This window comes from Vipera ursinii (assembly GCF_947247035.1).
Source record: "Vipera ursinii genome assembly, chromosome: 8".
In the NCBI taxonomy this organism is placed as follows: domain Eukaryota; kingdom Metazoa; phylum Chordata; class Lepidosauria; order Squamata; family Viperidae; genus Vipera; species Vipera ursinii.
The window spans coordinates 14124726-14142876 of record NC_139519.1 but is presented as its reverse complement, the minus strand read 5'-3'; the positions used below and the strand labels follow the sequence as shown (position 1 = coordinate 14142876).

The 18151-nt window shown below is 38.5% G+C and overlaps 1 protein-coding gene across 1 annotated transcript in view; it reads left to right on the top strand.

Annotated features, from left to right (window-relative positions):
* The window catches only part of KCNU1 (potassium calcium-activated channel subfamily U member 1), a gene marked incomplete at both ends in the record, with an annotated part of 68146 nt that overhangs the window by 10071 nt on the left and 39924 nt on the right, over window positions 1-18151 (top strand). Inside the window, 12 exons of the mRNA XM_083368860.1 lie at window positions 6-81; window positions 1668-1838; window positions 3095-3186; window positions 4844-4954; window positions 5626-5731; window positions 7839-7921; window positions 9159-9228; window positions 11944-12096; window positions 13992-14104; window positions 15365-15433; window positions 16985-17074; window positions 17232-17338. Coding sequence (XP_083224986.1) covers window positions 6-81; window positions 1668-1838; window positions 3095-3186; window positions 4844-4954; window positions 5626-5731; window positions 7839-7921; window positions 9159-9228; window positions 11944-12096; window positions 13992-14104; window positions 15365-15433; window positions 16985-17074; window positions 17232-17338 — 1241 coding nt within the window. The remainder of the gene's footprint in view (window positions 1-5; window positions 82-1667; window positions 1839-3094; window positions 3187-4843; window positions 4955-5625; window positions 5732-7838; window positions 7922-9158; window positions 9229-11943; window positions 12097-13991; window positions 14105-15364; window positions 15434-16984; window positions 17075-17231; window positions 17339-18151) is intronic.

Genomic DNA, 18151 nt, shown 5'->3' with positions numbered 1-18151 from the left:
TTCAGTACTGCAATCAAGCTGTCCAAACTGCTAGCTGTATTTGTCAGTACCTGGCTCACGGCTGCAGGATTTCTTCACTGGGTATGTATCAAATAAATGCCTGATGAAAATGTCAGCAAGAGCATATGTCTGGTTATTTAACAGTGAAGTTAGATTTCATACTGAATGTCCTGACTGAATGTAGCTTGTTTCAAATTAAACTGCAGGGTTTAACTTTGAACCTGCTTGCATTCTACAGTTCTAACCTGTGATGCTCTGGAAAATATATATTTAACTTAAGCTGACATTAACTTACATTGGATTCAAGATTTTTTGTTCTATAGATGCTGGCAGAAGTAGTGATCAGTGAATAGCAATATCACTTAGACTTACACAGTATACTTTACAGCCCTCTCTAATCTGGGTCCTTGTTTTACCAACTTTGGAAGGGTGGCAGGCTGAGTCAACCTTGAGCTGGTCAGGATCGAACTCCTGGCAGCGAGCAGTGAGATAGCCTGCGATATTGCATTCTATCCACTTTGCCACCACAGCTCATTTTAAACAGTAACATAGGAAACATCGATGTAAATTTTTATTTGATGTTTGTGACTATTGCATGCCAAACATTTGCATATTCAGGAGAATCTCTTTTTTTACTACACAGCTCTTATTTTAAACTTCTTGCCATTTTGTATCTGTACTGACACCCATTTGTGGTGATGTTTGCAATATGTTATCAAAATCCCAAATGCTTTTATGTTCAACAACTTTGAACTTCTATTGAAATTCATCTGTTGAGGCTTTTCTCAAATTAACATGATTCTACTCCTCAAAGCTTCCTCTATTATACCCACTGACTAGGTTGGTGCATTCTAAACTTGGATTAGTGAAACACAGTCACTCTAATCACACATCATGTTATGTTAAAGCTGACAAACTATATCATAATTTAAGGAGATAGTATAGTTCAACAAAATGCTAAAAACATGGGTTCCTGGACTTCTTATATATCTCACATCACTCTCATGAAGTCTGTGTTAATTTTATTTCATTAGACAAGAAAACTTGATTACATATAGTATTGCAAGAGTTTGTATATCAGCAGTTAATATGTGTAAACAGTTGGACATGGGTTCACATATTCAGTATCTTTATATGGATCTATTTTGGTAATTATTATTTATTGGGCCTATCAATACCATTTATTTTGTTTTTGACTTGTCTGTAAACCCTAGTTGTAATAAATGGTTTTTGTACATCTCAGCAGACTAGGAAAAAATGAGGTTCAATTCAATTCAGAATAGATCTGGAAGGGACCTTGGAGGTCTTCAAGTCCAGTCACCTGCTCAAGCAGGAGATCCTATACCATTTGAGACAAGTGGCTACCCAGTCTCTTCTTAAAAGCTTCCAACGATGAAGCACCCACAACTTTTGAAGGAAATCTGTTCCACTGGTTTATTGTTCTTACTGTTAGGAAGTTTCTCCTTCATTCCCGGTTGCTTCTCTCTTTGATTAGTTTCCATCCATTGTCTCTTGTCTTGCCCTCTGGTACTTTGGAAAATAGATTGACCCCTTCTACTTTGTGGCAGCCCCTCAAATATTGGAACACTGCTATCATGTCTCCCCTAGTCCTTCTTTTCTCTAGACTAACCATACCCAGTTCTTATGTTGTACTGTTTATTATACAGATTGAGAATTCTGGAGATCCTTGGGTTTATCACAGCAATCATCAAACCTTAACTTACTTTGAATGCTTATATCTGATCATGGTGACTATGTCTACAGTTGGATATGGAGATGTTGTGGTCAAAACCACCATAGGACGTGTGTTCATACTTTTCTTCATTGTTGGTGGTCTGGTAAGGAACTGTATTAGGATTTAGATGAACACATTTAAGTCAGCTCCAATTCATATATTTTGTTGCCATATAAGGTGCCTGAGAGGTAAGGCCTGCTAGCAGAGAGTGAAAACAATAAAATTGTGAGAATCTAAAGAAAAAATCAAGGGTATCACTTATAAAGAAAAATGTACCCTAAGCATTAATAATATAATATTTCACTATGGACAATCAGGAATAAAAAGAGTTTTGTTCTGTGATCTATAGAGTTGATCAGGAATTCTAGAAGTTTTCTCCTATGATCAATAGAATTAGGTTGCTTGTAAATACAGTACATATGTTCAAGCACAATTTGTACTCTGCCATTTTAAAAGGTGCTGAAAAAATAATAAAAAATGGAGCAACTGTAAATCAAAATCAATATACGGTATATTTAAAGGTCTTGTGTTATGCCAGATATTCTCTAGGGATAGCAATAGCACGTAGACTTGTATACCACTCCATAGTACCTTACAGCCTTCTCTGAGCAATTTACAATATCAGCCTCTTGCCCCCAACAATCTGGGTCCTCATTTTACCAACCTAGAAAGGATGGAAGGCTGAGTCAAGCTTGAGCTGGTCAGGATTGAACTCCAGGCTGTGAGCAGAGTTAGCCTGCAATACTGTATTCTAACTACTGTGCCGCCACAGCTCATCCTGGATATTGTTGAAATGTCACCAAATGGATGTATTGTGCCCATTGCCAATTTCCTTATGCCAACTTTATGATTCTGGGGAAAATTTGGTGGGCATTTTTAGTACAAATTTACATTTTTTTTTCATTTTCAAACCAATATGCAGATCCTGAAACTAGTAATCTTTCAAAGGTAATATTTCTACAAATGTTTCAGTGCAATTTTCTATTTTAAAAACTCCATCTACACTGTAAATATGAGAAGAAAACTGCAGGAAATGTACACTGATGCAAACCATACAAACATTGTGCTCTGTTAAAAAAACTACTGGAAATAGATAGATAGATGATAGATAGATAGATAGATAGATAGATAGATAGATAGATAGATAGATAGATAGATGGATAGATGGATGGATGGATGGATGGATGGATGGACGGACGGACGGACGGACGGACGGACGGACGGACGGACGGACAGACAGACAGACAGACAGACAGACAGACAGACAGATAGATAGATAGATAGATAGATAGATAGATAGATAGATAGATAGATAGATGAAGCTTGGAAAACTATTGAAACTGGGTTCCCATTGCCTAGATCCTCTTTGCAAATTTGGTGCCTGAAATAGCAGACATTGTTGGAAGCAGAAAAGTCTACATGGGTTCCTATATATGTGTGAAAGGCAGAAAGTAAGTAATTTTTATGTTATCCTCCTTGAATTTTTATACTTCTTAATGTAAACATTTGTTGCAAATGATTGGTTTTTTTCACATGATATGCTCATGTGAAAAATCAGGCCCAGCACTTGAATACCATGTTAAGCTTTGTTATTGTTAGATGTGGTTGGTGCTTTTGTGCTAATATTGTTGCTTGGCTAATTTAATGTATTGTGCAAACTGAAATAATAGTTGATTTCAGGAATTGGGTTTTCTTCATTAATTAAATAAATAGATGTATAATCCCCCTTTTATTTTAAAGCTCAAGCTAGCAATCATCATAGACCATCCTATTTTTTTCTCTCATAAAAAAAGGCCTTTGAGGTAGGTTGTATTGAAACAAAGATTGATAACATTCAGTAGGGTTGGGGTGAACCTGGCATTCATTATCTATCAATATTATAACTATTGCACCACACTGCCTCATAATGTACTGTGTGAAGACAACACATGTGTTAACCCAGCGTCAAAGTGAAACTCACTGCAAAAAAAGCAAAATATCTTCCTTGCTCTGATTCTTTTCAATAAGGACAAAGTAAGAGAGATGTTTTATAAATAAATGAATGAATAACTATTACATATGATTTCCAAATTGGGGGGAAAACCTGACTTTACAAAGACATTCGCTTTGTGAATAAAGCTTTATAAAAAGATAGCAATAGTATTTAGACTTATATACCACTTCACAATGCTTTACAGCCCTATCTAAGCAGTTTACAGAGTCAGCATGTTGCTCCCAACAATCTGGGTCCTCATTTTATCAACCTCGGAAGGATGGAAGGCTCAGTCAACCTTGAGCCTAGCCAAGTAAAAAAATGAAGTGCCAGTTTCAAATATTAATACATCAGTGGCACTTTCTTTGATTCAATGGTTACACTTTAATGCATAGAATAGAATAGAATAGAATAGAATAGAATAGAATAGAATAGAATAGAATAGAATAGAATAGAATAGAATAGAATAGAATAGAATAGAATAGAATAGAATATAGTAGTAGCTAGAATAGAATAGAATAGAATAGAATAGAATAGAATAGAATAGAATAGAATAGAATAGAATAGAATAGAATAGAATAGAATAGAATAGAATAGAATAGAATAGAATAGAATATAGTAGTAGCTAGAATAGAATAGAATAGAATAGAATAGAATAGAATAGAATAGAATAGAGCAGAACTAAGAATAGAATAGAATAGAATAGAATAGAATAGAATAGAGCAGAACTAAGAATAGAATAGAATAGAATAGAATAGAATAGAATAGAATAGAATAGAATAGAATAGAATAGAATAGAATAGAATAGAATAGAATAGAATAGAATAGAATAGAATAGAATAGAATAGAATAGAATCTTGGAGGTCTTCTAGTCCAGCCCCCTGCTCAAACAGGAGAACCTATACCATTTCAGACAAATGGTTGTCAAGTCTTTTCTTAAAAACTTCCAGTGTTGGAGCATTCACAACTTCTCATAGTCAACTTGCTATTTTGTTTATTTTTATTTCTAAAGTGTTTGGAAAATAACAAAAAACCCACTGTGAAATAAAATCCACTGTCTTAGGAGTGAGGTGCCAATCCTCATCTCGCTCCTTGAAAATAAGATGGTGAGCAGCAAACGTCTCTTCTTTCTATAGGTTTATTGTTGTTTGTGGCAATATCACTCTGAGCAGTGTGACTGCTTTCTTAAATGACTTCATAACTCAGGAGAGAGGACAAATTGCCCATGAGATAGTCTTTCTGGGAGAGTAAGTATCACAGTGCTATTCTATCTAAGCCCTACAGGTCATTCCTTTACCAGGAAAATGCAACAAAAATGCTGGGGATAAACCCACTGTGCATAATAAAGACAAAAGAAAAGGAAAAACCTGGAAAGTTGGCCACACTGAGTTGGCTGTGATGAGTTGGCTTGGGCAAGTTGGTCAGAACAAGTAGTCCTAGACCCTCCAGGCTGGGAAGTTTGAACTGAAATAAATGCAGGATTATTTTTCCCTGGAAAGGCACTAATTTAAATGCATTGTCCTTCCTAGTTTGTCTTCAAGTATGCATGATAGTGTTAGAAAATAATACTCTGACTGATGAAGTGTCACCTTCTTATGAGGTTGTCAAGCAGAAGTTGTCAAACATACAGCCAATGAAGCCACAGAACATTGTTCTCCATCACTTCCATGTTTTTTTTGTTTTGTTTTTTTGAAACTGAAATGACTTCTGTCCTGTTTGATAGGATTTACTCCTAGGTCAGAGTGCTCTGGAATAGCAGGATTAAATAGAGTTAGACCTCAACGTTAAACCTAAGGCTGCATGACTCAAGTAGTCATTGAACATATACGCAAGGTCTGTAATTCCCATAGGTAGCTATATGGAAGAGTAATTATTTTCCAAGAGTTAATAGTTGCTTTTCTTCTCTCTCCAAATATAGACATCCTCCTTCTCTGGAATTAGAAACTGTATTCAGATGTTACACTGCATATACCACTTTTTTCCAAGGTTCTGTCATGAATAGTCACGATCTTCTAAGAGTTAATGTAAGGACAGCATTTGATGGTACATTACAGTCCTGTGTAAACATTAGAGATACTGGGATAGATGGTTATATGTCAGACATAGATGTTGAAGGAGGATGTGGTGTGCCTGTGTATTCCTAAAACTGGCCTCTGCAGTAAGATGGTGCAGAAGATTATTTCCCCCCTGTTATCATTAAAGTAACGCTGATCTTATTACCAAGTCCTTGCAACATGGAGTGACAGAACCTGTCACTTTATTCTTCACTAAATGTATCTGACTGGTATACTGATCATACACAATGGATGTTAATTGCAAAGTCAACTATAACATTCTCTTGGCTGTTTCTTAACACGATGACCAAAAGCTGCTTACTATGTAACTATGGCTTGTAAAGCATAGTTTATGGCAGAGTTTCTCAGCCTCAGCAGTTTTTAGATGTGCAGACTTCAACTTACAGAATTTTCCAGCCGGGATGATTGACACAACTTAAAGTTGCTAAGGTTAAGAAGCACTGATTTATGTTGTGTGCGACTTTGGGATGAGGGGATGGAGAGGGTGCAGATCACCCTTAGCCTTTGAGGGTTTGCTCCAAAATGGAGGGTAAAGAATGGGTAGGGATACAACGGACTAAATTTGATGTAATTTAAATTAAATTAAAATTAAAGTGATTACATTAATATGATTACTTTCCCTGCATTTAAGAATTTGCCCCTGCTGTGAACTTACAAATGAAAATTCAGTTTTGGCAATTTCTTAGTCGACTGAGGCTTATTTGACAGATTACCGTCAAACAGATCATGCTTTATACCTCTGCAGGCGCCATGTCAATATGTCAAAGGAGGGATGATCAAATATATGTTTGTAAAATTGAGTATATGGTTAAAACTGTGCATAAATAACCTTTGGATTATGGTGCAATCCTCCACCAGATTTATGGTGGTGAGAAAAAGAGTGATTGGACAGGAAGAATTCCTGCTGAATACCTTCCCTTTGCATTTCAAAGAAGTCTTGGAAAACAAGGAAGATGCCAAATGAAGTGTCTTGGTTGTATAGAAAGAGGCAGGACTTTCACACACACTTCCGATCACCTCATAATTCAGATAAGAGGGAAAACAGCATAACTCCATCATAAAGATAGTTATTGGGAAGAACTGTTTTTTCTGGAAAATGAAATAAAAGCTAGCACACACACACAGACAAACAAAAAATCCCATGAAAATACATCTGCCTGACATGAGTTGCAATTCTATTTAATTTTCTTGGAAAATACACTTTGTTTGTTTATTTATATATTAAACTTATTTGCCACCTATCTCGCTGCAGGGTTACTTTAGGCACTAATAATAATAATAATAATAATAATAATAATAATAATAATAATAATAATAATAATAATAATAAGAAGAAGAAGAAGAAGAAGAAGAAGAAGAAGAAGAAGAAGAAGAAGAAGAAGAAGAAGAAGAAGAAGAAGAAGAAGAAGAAGAAGAAGAAGAAGAAGAAGAAGAAGTTGGAAGGGACCTTGGAGGTCATCTACTCCAACCCCCTGCTCTGGCAGGAAACCCTATACCATTTCAGACAAGGGGCTGGCCAGTCTCTTCTTAAAAACTTCCAGTGTTGGAGCATTCACCACTTCTGGAGGCAGGTTATTCCACTGGTTAATTGTTCTCCCTGTCAGGAAGTTTCTCCTTAGTTCCAGGTTGCTTCTCTCCTTGACTAGTTTCCATCCGTTGCTTCTTGTCCTGCTTTCAGGTGCTTTGGAGAATAGCTTGGAATAGGAATAGGAAGGAAAATGAAAAGGCATATAAACAGAATAAAATAACAGAACTGTATAGTAAACAATGACAAGGGAACACAGTGAGAATAAATACATCACTATGATAACCGAAAAGATGGATGGATGTAGAACAGACAGCAAGTAGGGGAAGGTGGAATCTACCATCAATCTAGCAGCCACCTCCAGTTTGGAAACACACACCCTCCCCAATTTGGTCCCCAGGTCAATCGGCACAGCCATGTCTTCAGGCATGTAATATAATTATAGATAGTACAGTTAATAAGGCTATTTATTACATAGGTACATAACATTCCAATAATTTCTCCTCTCTCCTTTCTCTCCTTGAAACAAAGATGGGTATTGCTGAAGCATGCCTCATTTTAGCTGATATATGTTCTACTGATCCTTACACGGAGGATATTTCCAACATCATGAGGTAAGGTAGGAACTAAATAGCTGCATTTCTTTATTCAATTAGGATAACCTCCAGTGCCTTCTTACCATTTTTTTGCAATATTAAAACTGGCAAGGAGGTTTCCCTGGCTCTAGATGATTTCATATGTCTTGTCATGTTCTTAATGGACCTGCAAATGTTGCTCAGTTATAACTTTCAGAGGTCTTCATCATTAGCCAATATTGGATGTTACTATTGGGAAGTTAGTTAGCATATCTGGAATATCAGACGTTTTCCTATGTATTTGGTATGTATTCCTATGTATTTGATATTCTTGTTCAACCATTAGATACTCAGATAAATATATAGAGAGAAATCATGCATTTGGAGTGTCTAGAAAAGACAGATGCAAAAATAGCAACCCCAGAATTTCATTGCATTTGTATAAAAGCACAGGTGTGACAGAGAATGTGAGTGAGAGTACATACAGACCATGAAGAGATATGTCTGGGTGGCTGAAAAAGGAAGTAAAAACGCTGTAATAATTATACAGTATATTGTTGAAAATTATTTTATTCTCTTGGGATCCAGAACAAACCTGATGCTTTCATTCATGAAGATGCTGGATATCTAGCTGGGTTTTATTTTCCCCTTCTGCTAATCAATAAATATAGAGAAGCATTCCCTGATCCGAGCCTTGCCATTTTAAGTGGCACAACCTAAATATTAGAAACTAGGGCTCAGTTGTCTGTGAAAGATGAACGCCTGCACATAGCCAATCCAATGTGAGGTTTTTGATGCTGCCCTTCATCAGTTAAGCTGGTGGCAAATTTATTCTCACTCTTCACTTAGTTTAGCTAATATTATTTACTGTTCACACTCTGACACACCCCTATCCACAATGTACACCAGGGGTGTCAAACTCAATTTCATTGAGGGCCACATCAGCATTGCGGTTGCTCTCAGGGGGCCGGGTGGGTGTGGCCTACTGGGTGGGCGTGGCTAGAGTGCGTATGGCCTACTGGGTGGGCGTGGCCAGCTCTACATCCTTCGCATCAAGGGTGCCTATGGGGGCCTGGGCAGGAGTGGGAGAGATCTGAGGGTCTCTGGCAGAAGGAGGGTCTCTGGGCCAGGGCCAAGGCAGTGGGGACCGTTCCCTCACTGTTTCCAGGATGGCTTTGCAGGCTGCATAAAACCACTTGGCGGGCCACATCCGGCCCCCGGGCCTTGTGTTTGACATGTCTGATGTACACTGACCATACTTTTGTTTTTCATGCAGGGTACTGTCTATCAAGAATCATTTCCCAAACACCAGAGTTATAATACAAATCATCCAGTCTTCTAACAAGGTTGGGTTGTTCCCCCCCACTTTTTTTTCTTTCTTCTTGTATCTTTGAGGTAGCCCCGGGTTTATATAGTAGTTCATTATGAATTTGAGAGGTGGCACTTCACCCACTGAGACTTTTCAAAACAGAAACTTTTTTTCCTGTCTTGTAAAATTCATTTAGCCACCCCTACAGTCAAGCCTTCCACCAGCAGAGATTCTAAAGGGGAAAAAAAAATCCCATCTCCCTCTATGGTTCCAATATCTATTTCTTTAAAATCCAATGCTACCCAACTCCTAATAGAAAAAGGGGAAAGACAGTTGCCAAGTCTTCAATTATAGAAAACTGAAGTAACTAATTAAAAGGGTCTACACAAGGCCTGGGAGAACAACTAGAATGTCGTAAGGGTGTCAGCTGCCTGAATCTCTAAGGTGGATTTTAATCTGGAGGGCAGGCCAGCAACCAAGCTACATCCCTCCAAGGTCCTGCAAGATGACATAGTTTGATCGATGGGACCCGGAGAAGATCTACTCTACAGAAATGAATGAAGATAAGTGATATCTCAACCTATGCAGTCTAAGGGCTTTAAAGATAATAACTGACACCTTGAATTGCATTTGGAAGACAACTGGTAACCAGTACAACTCATAGACCAATGGAAAACTGGCTGGAAGGTGTAAGGAGGATTTCTATTAGGACAGGGGTGTAAAACTTGCAACGTCACGACTTTTTTCCCCATTGCCGGCAATGGGGTGGGCGCAGTTTTGCTATGACACATCTGGCCCACAGGCCGGCAGTTTGACACTCCTGCATTAGGACAAAAGTGATGGGTCTGTGGCACATTTACTGATGCAACCACTTAGCCACTGTTGGTGCAGTGGTTAGAATGCAGTACTGCAGGCTACTTCTGCTGATTGTTCTGTACCAGCCTGCTACCGGCCCTGCAGAAAAGGCAGGGACAACCCCTTTAGAAACAGCAAGAGGCTGGAATTACGCCTGCCAAATTTATTCACATAAAACAGAGCAAGACAAGACACCAACCATAAAACACGAGCTAAGAAGCAGGAACAATCCAAGCGGTTGCCTTCAGCAAACCAGCCCTCCCACACATTCCCCTTAAATACAGTTCAGGGCGTGGCCTCTCTGTGCCTCCTTCCGAGGTGCCCCATTGCCTTCGTCTGTTTACTCCTGACTGACTGCCTCCTGCGTCGGGCGTCCTTGAACAGGGCCAGCTGTGGGTCATCTTCATCCACGCTGTCAGGCTCACACAGCTGGGTCTGCATCGTGACCAGATGAGAGGGGCCTTGCTGGGGGCTCTCATCAAGCTGTCCAATCCCCTCAGCAAGCTCTTCAACACCCCCCTCCTCCTCCTCTGAGTCGTCCGACCCAACTGCCGAACCCACAGGCTGACCCTGAATCACAACAGCTGACTGCTGGCTGCTAGCAGTTTGGCAGTTCAAGTCTCACCAGCTCATGGTTGACTCACCCTTCTATCCTACCGAGGTCAGTGAAATGAGGACCCAGATTGTTGAGGGCAATATGATGACTCTGTAAACTGCTTAGAAAGGGCTGTCAGGCACTGCAGAGCACTATATAAGTCTAAGTGCAATTGCTATTGCTATTTAAAAATGAAATTATATTCAATGATACAAGGTTTGCATAAGAAGTGCCACAAAGAAAAAGGAACTGCTGCAGAGACAGTGGGCGAGGGGTGTCAACCTATTCTCCAAAACCCCTGAAGGCAGGATGAAGAAGCAATAGATAGAAACTAACCAAGGAGAGAGTCATCCTACAACTAAGGAGAAATTTCCTAACAGTGAGAGCAATCAACCAGGGGAGCAGTTTGCCTTCAGAAGTTGTGGGTGCTCCATCACTGGAGGCTTTTAAGAAGAGACTAGACTGCCATTGGTCTGAAATGGCATACCATTTTCTACTTGAGCAGGGCATTGGACTAGAAGACCTTCATGGTCCCTTCCAACTCTGTCATTCCATTATCCTTTATCTTTATTGCTACTCTCACCTGCAGCTGACATCAATGGTGTTTATGAATGAGTCAGGATGAAACATTCCATGTTCTCCAAGACTTTGTCAAACTTTATACAGGCTGACGATGCTGAGTGATTTAGAAATCCAATCTAATGTTTATAATAAAAAAACAGTTATTTCAGAACCTTAGCACGCTGTTTCATAAGTATAATGCTATACTATTATATATAATTTATGAAACAGGGTGAATGAATTCAAAGTATATAACTATAATACCTTACTCTTCCCAAGAATAACACTCTTGGACTCTGTTTTTTCCCCCTGCTATTGACATGAAAAATGTATGATTTGCTTTTTAATATATATATATGGGATGCGGTGGCTCAGTGGATTAGGACGCTGAGCTTGTCGATCGGAAGGTCGGCAGTTTGGCGGGTCGAATCCCGAGCGCCGCGTAACAGAGTGAGCGCCTGTTACTCATCCCAGCTTCTGCCAACCTAGCAGTTCGAAAGCACGTAAAAAATGCAAGTAGAAAAATAGGGACCACTCCGGTGGGAAGGTAACAGCGTTCCGTGCGCCTTTGGCATCTAGTCATGCTGGCCACATGACCATGGAGACGTCCTCAGACAAGCGCTGGCTCTTCGACTTTGAAACGGAGATGAGCACCGGCCCCTAGAGTCGGAAACGACTAGCACGCGCGTGCGGGGGAAACTTTACCTTTACTATATTGCTCTCTATTTCCTCCTGAATTAGGTTTACTTGCCAAAACTCCCTGGATGGAACTGGAGAAAAGGTGATAGTATCATCTGCTTTGCTGAACTCAAGCTTGGGTTAATAGCTCAGAGTTGCATGGTGCCAGGTTTGTCCATACTGTTGACCAGTCTGTTTATTAGAGAAGATATCCAGGTACTTCTCTTTAATCTACCTTGACCTCATTGCCAATCAGTACTGATTGATTGTATTGATTTATTCCCCCCCCCCACCACATCTTATCATAGGTTAACTCTGGGCAGCTTACAGTGACATATACAGTTAAAAGATAAAAAGTTAAAATCGGATGTTAGAACCAAGGACACATGGGGGCGGAGTAGAGGGAGGTGGGATCTGTTGTTACTCGATCAACTATCTCCACTGTTCTGTTTCCCCATTGGGGCAAGAGGCCAATTGGTAGAGCTGTAGTGGTGCAGTGGTTAGAGTGCAGTACGCAGGCTACTTCTGCTGACTGCCAGCTGCCAGCAGTTTGACAGTTTGAGTCTCACCAGCTCAAGGTTGACTCAACCTTCCATCCTTCCAAGGTCAGTAAAATGAGGACCCAAATTCTTGGGGGGCAATATGCTGACTCTCTGAACTGCTTAGAGAGGGCTGTAAAGCACTGTGAAGCAGTATATAAGTCTAAGTGCTATTGCTATTAGGCCCTTATGAAAGGATAGGAGGGTTGGGGCCAACTTGACCTCGGGAAGCAAAATGTTCCAGAGGGCAGGAGCAACAGCAGAAGAGGCCCTGCTGGAATAATTGAGCTGACAGGATCCGCAGCATGCCTCCTCTGCTGGCACAAGTTGTATGGGGCAATCCCAGTGGAAGGACCCACACCATGAAGGACTTTATTTTTTTAAAGAAATATGTTTTATTGATTTTTAACATAATCACCTTAATATTTGGTAAATAGCGTGTTGTCTGGGTTAGTATTTTAAAAAAAACAATCAATAACAATTAATTTCTATAATTCTATAGTCCATATAATGGCTTTGCTTGATTTTCTCTTCTTCCAATAATATTCTCTTTTGCCAACCTTAAACAGTTCTTATTATTTGAATAAATGACAATTACATGTAGACATTTTTCTCATGTTTCTGCAAATAATAACCATATCATTGTAAAGCTTCTGTTCTAATTGATCATCTTGATTACCTCGTCATAGATCCTGTTTACAAAATTCTTATTTAAATTTGTTTTCCCCACAATATTCAAAGCATCCTTAGTGGTTAAGAAGGACTTTAAAGGTGATCACCAACACCTGGAATTGCACCACAAAGCAGGCTGGTGACCAATGTAACTTATGGAGCAGCGGTGTTACAGGGGGCAGTCCACACTGGTGCACTGTAGCTTATTTGGTAAATGCCTGAATAAAATGATAGCAACCTCTCAAATAAAATTCATCGAAGCAACAATCTATTTTTCTAGGGAATTGGAAAAAGTAAAATCTCAGATATTTAATAAAAAAGTGATTTTTTATTAATCATTTCCTTAGATGTTCCTACTAATCTGGAACTGTTTTATCATATGGGCTTACTATTTTGCTTAATAGCTTTAAGGGTACTGCTATGAAGTGCTCTCTAAAAAATGTACACACACACACAGAGAGAGACACACACATGTGTGTGTTTTGTGTTTGTGTGTGTATATGTATATGTGTGTGTGTGTGTTTGTGTGTGTGTATATATATATAAGACAGTTTTTATGGGGAGACACTATTAGACTTCAGTTAATTTATCTTTATTTCCATATTTATGAAAAAGTCAGGCCTATAGGGCAGAAGACAACTTATTACTCCCCACGTTTACCAAAACTTTGTTACACCTTTCATAACCATTCTGCCTGTTAGTTGTGTCTGTGAACTGAAATATCTGTGTCTGTTTTTGTTCAATCTTCATTGAAGATTTGTTGGGACATCCTCATTATTAAGTACTTGATATTTCTAAACTGAAGGACTAACAGGATGAATTATTGTTAGAGTGGTTGGTGTCCAATTTAGATAACAGCTCTAACCCACAGGGGATCCAGCTAACAATTGTTTTTTATAGGATAAGAATGTTTGGTTTAAGCATCAGCATGAAGTAGAAGGCCAAAACTATAAAGTGATGACTCAGCTTCTTTCCAATGATTTTGTTGGCATGTCCTTCAAAGATGTTTGCCAGTAAGTTTTCCCCATTACCCCTGCTCCCTTAATCCACTTAATTTTCCACTTTAAGTTCCACTTTCTTTGTCACATATACATTTTCAGATTTCCATCTACTGGACAAGTTGGTACTCCAATAGATTAATTCTTGACATACGTTTTTCCACCATCCCAATCAACACATGAACAGAATAGTTATTGCTGCATCTAGGGATTAATTTTGTATATTGAAATGCCACAATTTATTCACTGTGAGATTCTGGACTGCATATTTTGTATTTCCAGAACTAAACCAGTTCTGGATCTGCTTAGCTTTTTAATAATAATAATAATAATAATAATAATAATAATAATAATAATAATAATAATAATAATAATAATAATTTGTTGGAAGGGACCTTGGAGGTCATCTCAGTGTACTAAGTTCCTGAGTTCTGAACATTCATTGGCCTGTTAAAGGCATATTTCTGATAAGATTCCTCAAGGTTTATGACTGCCAATGTTTAGACATTACTGTAAGACATAGGAAAGATCAAAGGAAGATCAGAGCCTTCTAAGTCAGAAGACAAAGCCTCTCTGATTCCCTCAATATTTTGCTGCAGACTCATCCTCATTTTACCAGCCATAGAGGCAAACCAATACAATGCAAGCCCTTTAAAGTTCCTCCAGAGAGGATGGAGCTGATCACCATACAGATTCTAGCTGGCTACTATATAAGGTTTCGGGCTATTGCACAGATATGTATTGATTCTAATAGAGGAGAAACTTAGCCAATCGGACACACATAGGGCTACTGAAGTTTCTGCTTTCTATAATTCTATGCCTTGCCTAAATTGTGATCATTATTATATTATATTAATTTTATTTGTATACCGCCCTTCTCCCGAAGGACTCAGGGCAGTGAACAGGGCAAAACATGTTAAAAAGACAGAATACAAAAATTAAAAAAAAGATTAAACAAAGTGCCCGGAACCCTTAAATAAGTTAAAACACATTTAAAAGTAATAAAAACCCCAACCCCATCCCATCAGGCCAGGCCAGCTTGTTCAAAAAGATACATCTTTAGATCGCGCCGGAAGGAGCGAAGGTCCTGCCTGGATGGTCCTGCCAGAGGGTTCTGCCTGGATGTTTCCCATCATGCTTGAAAAAGTCAGAAAATAAAGTCACCCAAATTAAAGTTTGTTTGTTTATTAATAATGGGGCAATATTCAGAACTTTGCCTCTTGGCTTATTTGTTTGTCCTTTTTCAAACCTGAACTTTATCTCTTTGTGTTTAAGACTGTGCTTTCTGAAGATGGATCTAATACTTCTTGCCATTGATTTTCGAACTGGAAAACAAGGAAACAGGTGATGCTTCAACCTCTCTGTGTATCAGGTTAATAACTCCTCCCATTCTTTTGTTTGAATGTGTTTGTGGCCATATTATGCTGCCTAGAATCTGTTGATAATACTCCAGGTTTGCTTGTCATGTTTGTCTGTTGCCTGTAGGGACTTTGGAATATACAGCTGAATGAAAAGTAATTCACTGAGCGGGGGGGGGGGGACCCTAAAATCTTAGTTCTGAGGTACAATTTGTGAAAACCTAACCCATCATATCTCATCCAGCATACAGAGCTGAGATATACCATGATATAGGTATATATGAGCATATATATATATATATATATATATATATATATATATATATATATATATGCATGATATAGGTATATATATGCATGATATAGGTATATATAAGCATATAGGACAGTATGTGACAATGTATGGCTGCAGAAGAAAAAAATATATATACACTCTGCTGAAATAGGCTTTATTCCAGAGACTTTAGGGATTATTTAGGATACAAATGGTTTTCCAAAACCAGGGTGACCTATGCAGGTGATCTGTACTTCCCCACTGGAATATTATACAGGGCCATTAAGGACAGTTTTAGTGGAACTTACAATGAACAAGGAAAGCACGTAAACACAATTCACATTCTCTTTATAAATGCAAACCACTATCCAAGGGTGAAAACACGTGAATATTTCCTGGATTTTAAAATTTTTAAATACAATGAATTATTTGCACTGTTTAAACATAAATAAGATCATGTCCAGGTATATCCATGTTTAGAGTAGATGTAATGAAATCAGTGAAGTCAGGCTAATCCATTGTACTGACTTCATTGGCAGATCACCTCTGATCCTTGGAGTGATCTACACACATGCCCTTATAAGCATTTTTGATTAAGAATTAAATTAATAAGTTTGAAATGTTAAGGATGTGTGAAATGTCAAATCAAGATTGATGTGGAAGCAATCTGATTCAGATCTTTCAAGTTTAATTTCTCTGCAGTTTAAATCTAGAAAGAATTTCAGGATCATTCTTTCTGTGTATGCGCACAAATCCATTGAGTTAATTCAGAAATCTTATTTGATCAAATGTTATTGAAAGTGAATTTCAAATTGAATTTTCATACAGACCCAGTTATTTGGTTTGAAAAGAGAGAGGCCCATAACATCAACAGATTGTAATTGGCACTCTGAATGCATTTTTATTCTTTGAGATCCAATGGAATATTGAAAAGAAATTACGTAAAGGACACAATTGTAAAGAAATTATGTTGGGATTGGGGACTGGGACTCCATCACCAATATGATTCCCATAAATCTGAACATAAACTAAATTTATTTACTGTAGGTGTCTTTGTCTTCTTAATCTTCTAGCTGGGGGCCTCCAAACTTTCTCAATTATTTACATCTGCATTTCTACAGAGCTGGTTTCTGCTTGGGGGATGGAGACTTGGGCCTATTAAAAAAACTGGGCATGCTTTTCTGCCTCTTTAAGATCCTTTGAGGAAATATATTTTTCTGCCCTTTTTAATATTTCCTTCTCTGGGGGGCTGACTTCCCACAGTACCATCCTGATCAACCCACCTTCTGCAATTAAACTCCATTACAACACAATGGGCTTTTTCATTGCTGCCTCTGTCCAGGAACTGAAAAGGTAATCTCTTTTAATTATTTCCATTCAACTGGGGGGGGGGGAATATTGAAAAGTGGTTTATTACCACTGAACACGAAGAAATGAAATAAAACTGTCTTGTCTGTTTTCTCAGCTGTTCTGTCTAATCCATTTTTTTTGTTCCACTTTTATTATCCAGAGCTTATTATTATTGTATACAATGCCACAGTGGGATCACCAATTCTGAGCTCATTGTGAAGTGTCATTGCAAAAGAAAAAGTGTGAAAAAACCAATCCCAGATTCTGGTAATTTAATTTTCATTTCAGTAGCTTTAATGTATTGATGGATAATTGCTGGTGTCATGCAACATAAGTCTTCTGCATTTCTTTTTACCATTCCCATGCCATGTTATGAAAAAGAAATCGTTTCTGATTTTTTTTTTAAGAAGAAGAAAAAAATGTGGATGATATTCTCACGGATGGGGCATTTACTTAGTTATAAAATATCACTATTAATCATTAGGTTCTGTGCAGAGCACGCTGCATAGCGAGTGTTTTCCAGCCACAAAATACTGATTGGTCACTTGTCTGAAATGGTACAGGGTTTCCTGCCTGAGCAGGGGGTTGGACTAGATGACCTCCAAGGTCCCTTCCAACTTTACTATTATGATTATGATTAATGGTGGTAACTGCGAGAGGGATCTTGGAGTCTAGTGGACAATCACTTAACTATGAACCCACCACAATTTAAAAAAAATGTTGACACTTTGGAAAGAGTGCAGAGAAGAGCAACAAAGTTGATTGGAGGGTTAGAGGCTAAAATGTATGAGGAACAGTTGTGGGACCTGGATATGTCTAGGCTAGTAAAAAGAAGGGCTATGAGTGACATGAGGGAGGAGAGGGAAAGCAGGGGAGGGGAGGGCAGGAAAAGGAAAGGAAAGGAAAGGAAAGGAAAGGAGAGGAGAGGAGAGGAGAGGAGAGGAGAGGAGAGGAGAGGAGAGGAGAGGAGAGGAGAGGAGAGGAAAGGAAAGGAAAGGAAAGGAAAGGAAAGGAAAGGAAAGGAAAGGAAAGGAAAGGAAAGGAAAGGAAAGGAAAGGAAAGGAAAGGAAAGGAAAGGAA